Raw genomic sequence first — 13,114 nt, 5'->3', positions numbered from 1 at the left:
TGCTAAAAAAAAAAAAAAAAGAAAGAAAAGTGAGGCAGTTGCTTCTATAAAGATTTACAGCATTGGAAACCCAATGGAGGTCACTATGAGTCTGTTTTTGGCATTTCAGAATAACTTACTATTAACATTGAGTTTGATGCTAGCTTTAAGTAGGGAGCCTTTTGATATATTAGGCTAAGAAACGCCCTCTATGTACTTAATCACACTACAGGTTCTTACATAAATGCCTAATTCCTTTTACTACAATTATCCACTCGGGTGAGGGGATGACTTAAAAATGGCACTACCTACCTACCTACCTACCCTAATCCAAATTAATACCACTATATCCCTCCCCAACACGGCCATCTCTTTAAGCTATAAAATGCTAACTTGATTTTTAAGAGTACAGAATTTGGGATTATTTTTACTTTCTTCTTCATACTTGTCTAGATTGTTTTGCTTTTCATTTTTTACAATAAACACGTAAAAAGTTATCTTCATTTCAGGGGGAGGGACCATTAAGCCACTAAGAGTGCCAATAAAATGTTCATAACAACTTAAAAAAAAAAAGAATGTCAACAAAAAGTATCAGAGGTAACACAGCAAATCAAGGGCAAGATGTGTTCACTATTTGAAATCCCAAATGTGAGGTAATTTTGAAAGAATTAAAATGCCAGCAACTATTGAGATAACTGCAACTTAAAATCTAAAAGATGACCTTATTTTACTCTAAAAATAATTTATGCCCCACCCTTGGAGATTAGGGGGAGGGAGGGAATCAACTAATTCTTTTGCTCATTTTCAAAAGAGGATGCTAAGTCAATATGGTTTAAAAGGGGAGGGGCACAAAATCATTATGCCAGTATAAAAAGTCCATGATCTCAGCCCTCTACTTGCCCAGAGCTCACAAATATTTGGATTTGACAGGATCTTTTTAGCTCTAGCACCTGTTTTCATTCCCATTCCCCATTATTCCCATTATTAAGAAATAAAAAAGAAAGTATCATGCTAGGAAAAAAAAAAAAAAAAAGTACCTTGTTTGAATGGTGTCAAAAATCTGCCACTTTGTTGTTTGGTTTTTCCAAAAAAAATATACTAAGAATTCCAAGTGAAGAAATTAGACATTTATCTAAAAACCAGTAACCAAAAAAAAAAAAAAAAACCTCACTGCCATCAAGTCGAATCCAACTCATAGCGAACCCTCCTTGGGTTTTTAAGGCAGTATCTCTACGGAAGTTGATTGCCCAGTGTAATTAAATATAGAGGATGCTTCTTAGGCCAAAGCAGGTTTGAAAAGGTTCCCTATTTAAAGCTAATATCAAGCTCAACATCGTATGTATAGTTAATGTTATTTCAAGTTAACAGCTTACCAAAACAGAATCAATATGGTATCATTTCATTGAATCTAAGAGGATAGATACTCTTTGTAAGATGTACTATTATTTTATACACCACTTAAAACAATTTTTTAAATGGTGGTAATTTAAACTGTGATTCGATGTCTGATGTCTTGACATTTTTACTTTATATTTATGGAAAGAGCCCTTTTGACAGAATTTTGTCATATTCAGCTTTCATGTAAACATAAAAAAGGAAATACAAGCAGTATAAATTTACTGTATTCCTAAAACTTCACATTCAACTCCTGTGAATTACTTTGACTGAGAATCATCAATACCCATGTTTTCTCATCCAATATTATTCTCCATGGCATGAGGAAATAAAATATTTCTTAAAACTGTTCTACTTTTGTCCCCAGTATTTTCTTCCAAGTCACTGATACCTATTCAGCAAGTTTTGACAGTGATATACACATGCTTGATCTCACCAGATGTCAAAGGATGGTTTTCAAACCACATCTAGGGCTCATATTCCTTCCTCAAATAGTTGTTGATTTTTTGCTATTGATCAGTTGCACTTGGCTAGTCATGCCATGAGGAGAAACAAACAGCTGTATATATTTGCAGATGCTAACAAGTACATTACAACTGCCACCTGGCTGACAGCAATTTGTATGATACCATCAACTGTAAGACACATCTCAATATTCAAAATAGTAAAGCACAGAAAAATGTGCATCTCATAATCTGGTTTTCCTATTACTCCAAATAGAGAAGCCTGTATTTGGGATTGCGATTTGTCTTCACAGTTCTATCATAGGTGAATCACTGATAAAGTACCTATCTCTATAAAACCAGTTATCTTTTTAAAGATCATACCTGTCTCTATCTAAGAAGTTTCCTTTTGTTTCTGATTTTCAGAACAATATTTTATACATAGATAAGGCCTCTAAAGATTTTCTGCCTCAAAAGATGATATGCTCTTTCTTTCTTTCAATACAAACAATAAAGTTTATTAGTGGTTACCAGGGGTGGAAGAGAAGGAAGGGGAAAGGGGGACTCGTTGCTTAGAGGATACCGATCTTCTGTTTAGGTGATGGAAAAAATTGGTAACAGATAATGGTGATGGCTGAACAACATGAGGGACACAACCAAAGTCATTAAATTGCATGTTAAAAATGTTCAAATAGCAAATGTTTTATTACATATATTACTTATCACACAAACAACTAAAATTGGCATCATTAAAACATACATCTATTTTCACCTTTAAAATAGAAAAATCTAAAAATATAGTGAAAATGTGTAAGTGTAAAATCAAATGTCTCAAGTAAATTGTAAAAAAAAAAAGACTAAAACAACAAACTAAAAATTAATAAATGTAAGAATACTTATAAAATAAAACAAATGAAAATACAGTAGGACTCCCAATACTGGGCAAGCTCTAGCTCCTCTGAGGCTGAGGCTGAGCCCTCTAGGTGACGGCCTTTGATAGTCTCATGACCAAAACATGCAGATTGCTGGTCTGTTTCTGAACCAATATCCACAAAGCATTCTGAGTTTGCAATGGCAGTGACAGTAGTAATGGGGTGGCCTGGAATGTGTCTGTCATTTGCACTTGTACTTGAGGCCACCTTGGCATCAGATGAGACTTGCTTATCTGCTCTTTCACTAGAAGTCATCTTCAGTGGATTGTCACAGGGAGCATTTTCACTTGCTCTTGAAGCAACCTTGACAGCAGGTAGATGGAGCGAACCTACTGGCCCCATCAATAAGAAAATTCTCAAACAGCCTAAGGAGGAGCTTGCATGGTGTTATCTGTGGGGGATACATGACAGTGCACCCTGATCTTTTGCCAGTAGCCCCTTTTGATGCTCCTGACTTAGTACTGGGGGTGGAACATAGATTTTCTTGAACAAGGATCAACTTTTCTTTTCCTCCTCGTAAAGAAAGATCCTGGAGTGTGTTCATCATCGCTGCGGCTTGAGTCATACCTCCTATCTACATACAAGCCAATGTTTTCTTACTCTTGAGACCATCCTGGCATTAGATGGGGTCTCTTCACTTTCCCTGTTACTCAGAAGCTTCTCCAGTGGGTCAAGATGGTCAAATGAAATGAATGCAATTTTCTGGGTGGAGAGGCACTATAGTAAAAAAGACACAAATGAAGAGGTCTAGAAGGGTTCCCAGTGTAGAGCTTCTGTGTTCCAAAAAGGGACATGCTACCGTCCCATGTTCACTCATATTTTACACCCACCAGGAAGTTCATGGAGCTCAATGATATGATCTTTTGCAGAAAGGTACAGTCTGGGCAAACTAATTTTAAGATGTTTATGATTGATTAGCTGGATTTGGAGTTGCAAATTTCCCCTATTTTAATAATTCCCGTTGTTGTTATTTACTATTGAGTTGGACTTGACTCATAGTGACCCCTCCTTGGGTTTCCAAGGCTATCAGTATCACTACAAAAGTAGATTGTCTCCTTCCTTCCAAGGAGGTTAGCAGTCAAGTGCCTTAGGCACTATGCTACCAGAGCTCCTAGAGCTTCCCTAGTTACTGTAAATCAAAAGTGAAGAGGGATAACTGTAATTCAGGATATTCTTCTGGGAGTAGGCCTTAACTTTTTTTTTTTTTTACATAGCAGCTAGTAGGCTATTTTTTTAATTAGGACCAAATGATCTAATAAAAATGTATCTGTTGTATCAAGAGTTTTAAAAGTGTTCATACTTTTGGTTACTGTATTCTTGGACTTTATCCTAGGTAAGTAGTCTAAACTAAAAACCAAAATGTATGCCCAAAGGCATTAATCTCAGCCTTATTTATAGGAGCAACTTTGGAAAACTTCTAAAAGTCCAACATTGGGACAACTGTTAAGTCAGTTAGGAAAATGTGCAACCTTTACTTTTTTTAAATTCAGATGTAAAAACATGAGCAGATACTTAAGCTATAATGCTAAATTAAAGGCAGGATAAAAATTATGTACCATATAATCTCAACTGCATTAAAATACGTAGGAGAAAAAAAGACTAGAATCAAGAAAGCAAATTGTTAACTGGATGTATGTTACCTGGATGTATGACAGGTGTATGTAAGGGGTGTGTGTTTATTTTTTTCTGTACCTTCCAGTTTTTCTTAAGCAAACAATTATTATTTTGATAATCAGGAAAAAAACAAAAATAAAAACATTCACTGTCTATAATGTGGTTCAGAGAAGCTGAGTGACTTGTCCTAAATCAGAAAATACTAAGCAGTAATGAGGACTAGAATCCCTGTCTCTTGAATCCCAGATCAGTGGCTTTCCATCCTGTCAGTTTCTTCCTAATTACCTCTAAGAATCTTTCCTCCCTAAATCCCAATTATTTTGACCAATTATCTCAAATAAATACTACCTAGTTCAAATCCGTTGAAATTCAAAGTATATCAACCAGCCTATCTCATTAAAAATTACTGTAGAATTGATAGTCATGTCATGGGTGCTTTTAAAAATCGTATGCTCAAATGGTAAACTAATTATGTGAGCATTTCAAGAAACTAATCAGAGTCTAGAGATTATTTCTTCCTCACATGTCCAGGCGAGGGCCTATTCTGAGCTGTGTAATTTTTATGGACTTAAAAAAAAAAAAGGACCAGGTAAGAGAAGAAAGGTAAGGCAACCTGTTGATTCTTATGTAGTAAAAAGATGACTAAGTGCACCATAAATTTTTTGCAAATTACCTGAAACAACATAACTTATACCTTTATAGTAAGAAAATCATTAAGAAGAATGTGAATTTGCTATTCGGTAGCCAAAATAATCCAAGATAAAAGTTTCTCTTTGTGTCAGTGCAGACTGATAAGAGTATATTACAAGTAGGCAACTGGTCTGTGAAGATAACTTTCAGAAGGAAGGAGAAAAAAAAAAAACACTTCCACAATCAGTGCCCAATTTCAACTTGGCAATTAAAACTGGCACAAACTCCATGATTAAGTACCACCCAGGAAGGGAGAGCTAGCCTCTTCCGCCAGTCTTTCTTTTGGAGTCATATTAAACTGTCAAGACATATAAATATAAAACATGTGCAAGTGTAGTTCTAAGTGAGTGATTTTTCAGAAAATCACCTTCATTCTAAGTGGTGTCCAGCCAGCAGTATCGTCTTAAATCCTTAAATTACTGTGTCAAAGACAGGCTTAGGGATGAGACGTATCTTTGCAAGTTACAGCCCCCACCAATATCTTTATTTTTTTTAAGCTCTAAATATTCTTCAGTATTAAAAAATTAACAAATGGCCACATTTTTCCTAGAATGTCTTAAGCTAGGACAACATTCCAAGCACCATTCCAAAGCACCAAACACAGAACACAGTACTTTGATTTTCATGAATTATTAGGACCAAGTCTGCATCCACCCGCGCAGCAGTCGTGGAGCCGCAAAGGCGCGCGGTACATCACACGCAGTGCCAGCTCGAGTGACAGGGGCCAAAGTCACAGCCACGACACTAACACTGGGCGGAGAGGTGCGGACTCGGCTCCGCGGCCCACGACGGACTTCGCCGATGATTCCCCACACGAGCAAATCAACAGCCTTTCAACATCTCCTGAAGGAAAACTATCCCTTTCCTTTTCTCGCTTGCCGAGCTTCCTAAGTCAAAGACTATCGGGCTTTTTCCTTTCTACATTTTCTCCGAAAAGATTTACCACGAAATGTATTCGAGGGTCGGGATTTATCATTTACCATCACAGAGATAAAAAAGGCACCTATTGTCAAGTGAAAGCCCGCGCGCGGACTTAACCGCCGGGCCCACGCGCGAAGCGACGGCGGTTCTGACTCGGCCAGCGGATGTCCCTAACCTCGCGCGCAGCCTCAGCACAGCCGCGCAGGCCCACGCGGGCCTTGGGCGGCAGGCCCAGCCCCGGCGGCTCGGGGCGCGGCCCGCGATGGAATCAGCGGGCGGGGACACTAGGCGGCGGCGCCCACCTGGGTCCCGGCGGGCACCTGCGGCGGCGGCGCCAGGCCGGGAATCTGCCAGGCCCGCTCTCTCCCGGGCCGCCCGCGCCTCACCTGCGGGCTGTCCTCCAGTGTCTCCTCGATGGGCAGCTTGTCGATCCCCGGCATCGTGGCAGAGGGAGGGCGACGGCAGGATACGCGGCGTCCGCCCACAGCTTCCCACGCCCGCCCGCCCGAAGCAGCTGACCCCGGTCCGCCCTCCCTCGTAGGCACTACGGCTGTCGCCACCCGGTGCCTCTTTCGCCAGGCCTCCAGCTGCCGCGCGGGAAATCCCGCCCTCTAGGCCCTACTGCTCCCCCTCCCAGTGCACCCATTGGCTCGCGGCGACGTCCGTCATCGCTGAGGGGCTGGCTGAAGGCTTCCTTCGCAACGCCGAGCACTAGGAAGGGTGCTGGCCTTGAAGGCGGCGGTGAAGGTGCTCAAGTAGTAGCAGCCTGCGCTCGCCTTTGGATGTAATTCGTGGGCGACTGTCTCCCCAACGATGTGGGAACGCTGGCACCCAGAGGGTCTAGTGAGGACCATATTGGGGAATTTGGGGGCGGTTTCACTTTTCCCGCAACTTTTTCGTCAGAGACCTTTGAAAAAAACTTTCCTGCTGGGGCCTCTTTTTCGTTTCCTTAAATTATAAGGCCTCAAATTTTAATCATGCTGCGCCCTGATGGCGCGGTGGTTGTGTGCTTGGCTGCTAACAGAAAGACTGGCGGTTCGAATCCACCCGCAACTCGGTGAGAGACGAATGTGGTAGTATGCTTCCGTAAAGAAACTCTAAGGCACGTTTCTGCGCTGCCCTACAAGACTTAACATTCACTGTAGGTCTGAATCAACTCGACTTTTTTCACCATGTCCGAAGCTTCCCGTCTTTACCCCTACAGCAAAATGGTGCTGGCTGGCTCACGTATCTGTGAGATCCCAAGTTGTGTCATTGACAGAGCTTTCTGGAAAATTCGTGGACAGTGCACGCGAAATATTTTTCTAGGCACTTGAATATTAATATATTCAGTTAAAAACAGGTGATTGTTGCTGATTAGTCAGTTCTTATCTGTCTTTGAAAAACTGACACGCTGCAACTTCGATTTTCGTTTGTTATTTTAAATCACAAATACAAAATCTTTGAAAATCAGGATACACTAGGTCATTATTTGGTGATTAGCATTTCTGTCAGGTTAAAAAATGTCAGAAGAGGCTTTAAATAGTTTTGTCAACCTCAAATTTTGTAAATAGAGAAAAAAGCAAAGCTCACAAAAGTTTGGAATTTGATCCGACCAAGTTTAGAACTTGGGCCTACCTTCAGCCTCTTTGTCCCTCTACACTTCCTCACTTATTTCTATGTAGAGTTATAAGAAGCTTACATCAGAATTCAGAGAAAATGTCAAAAAACACCATAGTCCTCTAAAAATCTAACCATTAATTCCATCAGTCCATTCCAATTTTAAGGAAGGTTGGACAATCTACTTCTGTAGTGATTTTGTTGTTGTTGTTATGTGCCGTTGAGTCAGCCCTGATTCATAGCGAGCCCTCCTTGGGTTTCCGAGGCAGTATCACTACGGAAGTAGGATTGCCCAACCTTCCTTCCGAGGAGTGGCTGGTGGGTTTGAACCGCCAGTCTTCTGGTGAGCAGGCAAGTGTCTTAGCCACTATGCTACCAGAGCTCCCTCTGTAGTGATACTGCCTTGGAAACCGAAGGAGGGGTCACTATGAGTTGCACTCCACTCCTGGGTAGTGTGTTTTTTTTTAATTCCAATTTTAATTAAGAAATAGATGCCAGGTGAAGATTGTTTCCACAGATATATTGGAACAAATCCAGATACAGTAACAGGAATGGAAATTACACATTTTAAGCTATAATACTAGATTTCTTCATGATCTCTTGAAGGAAAGATAGGTTAAGGAACTTTTACCAGGTAGATTTGCAATACAGTCTCACAGAATTATCCTTAGTTTTATAAGCTTTAAGTAAGAACTATCCCCTAGATTGTTATCTATAGACAACTAGTCATCTTCTAGAAGAGACCTTTAGTTTTTGAGAAAGATATTTTGAAATCACTTCTTAACATTTTGAGCAATGGCATTCCCAGCAGCTTAGATATTCCCCCACATCATGCAAACCCCAACAACCCAGCGCTGCTCTTAGTGAGCACTTTCTCTGCTTGTGTCAGCACAAGCACCATGAAATAACTCTAAAAATGAAGACTCAAGTGACTTTCTGGATTGAACTATGATTTCAGATTATTAGTGACCAAACCAAACCCACTGCCATCAAGTCGATTCTGACTCATAGCGACCCTGTAAAACAGAGGTCTAAATCTAAATCTTTATGGAAGCAGACATGGCTTTTCTGCAGAGCAGCTGATGGGTTCAAACTCCTGACCTTTTGGTTAACAGCCCAATATTTTAACCACAGCACCACCAAAGTCCTTGATTATAAGTAAAGGAGTAGAAAATTAGTAAATGATAAGTGAAAACAGCTGAGAAAGAAGAGTAATTATATGGTGTAACTGAAGGGGAGTTATCCAGTTAATTCAGCCAAGCCAAACAATTCCAGTGAAAAATTCAATTAGGTAACTGAGTTATCTGGGCAGGATATTGTCATCAAGTTCAATGGTTTCCTTCTTTGTAAGTTTTGTCCATCTAAACTGTGTTTTTGTAAAGGGTTGTCAAGAGGTTATTTCAGTGTCAAGGGCAAGGAATTCTTCCAGGCACAGCTGGCTAAAAAACAAACAAAAACAGATTGACATTCATTTGGGTGGAGATGAGATTTAATCAAATTGTACAACTACAAAGAATCTTAAAAAGCCTTCTAGTTGTATCCTCCAACTTTAGGCCATTCACAAATACCCTGCTCATCCAAAAAGATGGTTGTGTTTACTATTTTAAAGCATCTCCAAGGATGCAGAATCCACAGTCTCCTTTGATAACCACTCTAAATTTAATCACCCTAAATTTTGTACAGTTAACCAAACTCAGTTTGCTTTAAGCCTATTTCTTTTTATACAGGAAATGAAACTTGTTCAGAGAATGCCTCGGGGGTTACCGGAGACTCATGTGTGGGTAGCACAGTAAAAACCTTGGCCAGCTGGTTAATTTTATGGATGGTGATGCAGTATTAAACAGCATCCACCAAAGCACTCATTGAGCATTTCACCTATAATTTACAACAAAAGGACATATAATCTTGTAAATAGAGTTGTGAATTATTAGTCTCCTAAAATTATATTTTGTCTTCTTATAATTAAATTTTTAACATAGTACTCGTTGAAGTTCTGGTCTGTGGTCTGCAATAGAAAGACTCCAGCAACCCAATAACACTGGTGCTTAGCTTTTAAAAATTATCCCCCGAGGTCAGTGGTTTCCAAACTGAAATACACACATAAAAATCATCTGGGGAGGTTGTTAGAATGCAGATTCCTAAACCCTGCTGCAAGATTCTAATTCATTTGGTCAGAGGTGGGACTGGTGTTTGAAACTGTGGCTCCCCACTGAGTCTGAAGTAGGTTATTCTCAAACCCAAAACAAAAACCAAACTGACTACCATCAAGTCAATTCTGACACCTAGCGACCCCCACTGGGTTTCCGAGGTGGTGAATCTTCACAGAAGTAGATTCCCCCACCTTCCTTCTGTGGAGCAGCTGGTAGGTTTGAACTGCCAATATCCTTTTAAGCAGTCAGATGTCTCGGGGACTGTGTCAAAACCATGTGTTGAAAAACTTTATCCAAGACTCCCTTTCCTATATAATCTTGTATTTTAGGAAATTTAAAGAATCTAGTAAACGTTTAGAAATGGAATCCTAGACTTTAGTTGGAGAAGATGAGAGCAGCGTCATTCCCAGAGTCATATAGAGCGCCTGGGAGGCCTCTTAATCACAAATAGCTGCACAAGGACCCCATCAATCTGGAATTGTGGGGGTTCACTCTCCATTTCAGAGTATACTGTATAATGCAAATAATTCTACATGTTACTTAAGTAAATCACTCTTTAGTTAGACTCACTTTAATAGATCATGTAGTTAATTTTTTCTGTCTAGCTGTGGTTAACTAAATTTATGAAATGGTTATATTTATTGTTCATTTGAGAGCTTGATTCACTTCCACCTGCTTTAAAATGTTAGTATCAGTGGTAAAGTAAGTAAAAGCTTTGGGCAATTGAAGGGTAGAACAAAGGTTGTGAGGAGTGGGTTTCAAAAAGAGGTGGGAGTTTAGTAAGAACCAACTGATTCTTAATTGTGCCATTCTTTGCCTTTGACCTTGATGTTAATACTGCTTTTGCTCAGTGCCATGTCATCATTAGATTGTAGGACAAAATCTGTAGCTTCTACTTTGTTGACTATAAAAAGAAAAAAAAGAAAAAAAACCTTTTCCTGGGATAATTGTGTATGGTTTTATTTCTTTGATAGTTGTCTTGATTCCTTTATGGAACAAGAACCAAAAAACTCACTGCTTTTGAGTCAATTCCAACTCATAGTGACCCCCATTGGGTTTCCAAGTCTGTGAATCTTTACAGAAGCAGACTGCCTCATATTTCTTCCGCTGAGCAGCTGGTAGGTTTAAACGACTGACCTTTTGGTTAGCTGCCAAATGCCTTAACCACTACACTACCAGAGCTCTTTATTCTGAAATAAGACATTTAAAATATGTATACATATATAAAATATGTATATTGTTAATTTAGCCTTGAATGTTTCTACTAATTTGTACTTAGTTTAATTACATAATTTTTTACTTTAAAAATACACCCTTATTGTTCCTTCTAAAATGTATATGACACAATTGGAAAATACTTCTGTTTTAATGCAGGGAAACTAAGAAAAAAGAACGCTGACTTCTGAGTATTAACTTTCAAAGAAAGAAAATAAAGGTCCCAGGGTAGTACAAACAGTTTGCCCTCAGCTGGTAACCAAAAGGTTGATGATTCAAACTCACCCAGAAGCAATGCAGAAGACACAGGTCTGACAATCTTCTTCCATAAAGATGACCGAAAAACACACACCCCGCCCCACAGAAAATAAACAAGTGCCTTAGCCACTACGCTACCAGAGCTCCTTATCATATCTAAAGAGACCAATATTTTCTGAGTCAGAAGAGTTTGCTCATTATCTTAAAGAATCCTAATATTCTTTTAAATAATAGTGGTATTTGCTTTGGTACTCTTATCATTGTTGATTTTGCTTTTGTGACCGAAACCAAAATTTAAAAACAAACAAATACGCATTTTGATATTCTGGAGAAAAGGTATAGGTAACAAGACAGCAAAGGCTATTACTCTGGAGTTCTTTGGGGCAAGAAGAAAGTCCCCAAGGTGAAATGACAAAATTTTCATGACACTTCTACCCCACTTTAATTCAGGGGAGCAACAGGCAAGTCGGTGGAGAAGGGGCTCCTCTTCAAGAAGTCAGTACATCCCAAGCTTGTTTAACCATTAAAATAATCTAAATTTTTACAGAGCCAAAAATGGTAGTATGAAACAGAATAGCTGAAAATGTATTAAACCAATACTACTTACCCCATGGAGCTCTGGTGACAATAGTTAAGCCCTGGGCTTCTAACCCAAAGGTTGGTGGTTTGAACGCACCCAGTGGCTTCAACAGATAAAGACTTGGAGATTTGCTTCTATAAAGATTACAGCCAAGAAAACCCTGTGGGGCAGTTTTACTCTGTCATGTGAGGTCTCTATGAGTTGCAATCGCCTCAATGACACCTAACAACATTTATCCCATAAAACCAAAACCAAACCCACTGCCATCAAGTCAATTCCAACTCATACTGACCCCCATTGGGTTTTGAAGGCTGTAAATCTTTACAGAAGTAGATTGGCTCATATTCCTCCTGCAGAGCAGCTGGTGGGTTTGAACCACCAAATACCCCATTAGCACCCAGTTGCCTTATCCAGTACCTCATCAAAGCTCCTTATTTATCCCATGTTGTTGTAGTTATTGTATACTGCCGTGGAGTTAGATCCAACTCATAGCAACCCCTCCGTGAGTTTCGGAGGTGGTATCACTACAGAAGTAGATTGCCTAACCTTCCTTCCGAGGAGTGGCTGGTGGGTTTGAACCACCAGCCTTCTGGTAGCAGTCAAATGCCTTAGGCACTATGCTACCAGAGCTCCTGTTTATCCCACAGTTAATGCAAATATGTCACAGGGTTAATCTACACATCCTTCCAGGAACACTAGATGGTGCTATTAATTCAGTTTTGGGATTCAAACTACTTCAGCGAGACAATCACTGTTCATTCAATGAATATTTTATTTAGTAAACAAAACATTCAAAAAAAAAAAAAAAATTCCTACCCTGTGGAGCTACAGTATGGTGGGGATGGAGTAGAGAGAAAGACAATAAAAATATAATAAGTAATATTAAAATAGTTTACAGAAGGTGCTAATTGCTATGAAGTCCCTGGGTGGTATGAAGAGTGTTAGGGTGCTAACCAAAAGGTTGGAGATTCAAGTGCACCCAGTAGTGCCTCAGAAGAAAGGCCTGGTGATCTATTTCTCAAAATCTGTTGTTGTTGTTGTTGTTGTTATGTGCCGTCGAGTCGGACCTGATACATAGCGACCCCTCCTTGGGTTTCCGAGGCAGTATCACTACGGAAGTAGATTGCCCCATCTTCCTTCCGAGGAGTGGCTGGTGGATTTGAACCGCCAGCCTTCTGGTTAGCAGTCAAGTGCCTTAGCCACTATGCTACCAGTCTCAAAATCTAGCCATTGAAAACCCTGTGGAGCCTGTCCCAAAATGGCTGGGATAAGCAGGTGTTCCTGATGTTAGGAGTCCTTGAAAAGAAATTGGAAGTTAAATTCATGATGAAGTCCTCG

At 39.8% G+C, this 13,114-nt stretch overlaps 1 protein-coding gene across 1 annotated transcript in view; it reads right to left on the bottom strand.

The window, feature by feature from the left end:
* The window catches only part of APPL1 (adaptor protein, phosphotyrosine interacting with PH domain and leucine zipper 1), a 48,270-nt gene extending 41,856 nt beyond the window's left edge, over positions 1 to 6,414 (bottom strand). Inside the window, exon 1 of the mRNA XM_007937262.2 lies at positions 6,361 to 6,414. Coding sequence (XP_007935453.1) covers positions 6,361 to 6,414 — 54 coding nt within the window. The remainder of the gene's footprint in view (positions 1 to 6,360) is intronic.
* Between the last annotated feature and the right edge of the window lie 6,700 nt (positions 6,415 to 13,114).

This window comes from Orycteropus afer, unplaced genomic scaffold (genome assembly GCF_000298275.1).
Source record: "Orycteropus afer afer isolate SDZICR_OR568_19922 unplaced genomic scaffold, OryAfe1.0 scaffold00041, whole genome shotgun sequence".
NCBI classification, from domain to species: Eukaryota; Metazoa; Chordata; class Mammalia; order Tubulidentata; family Orycteropodidae; genus Orycteropus; species Orycteropus afer.
This window is presented reverse-complemented; position numbering and strand designations above follow the sequence as displayed.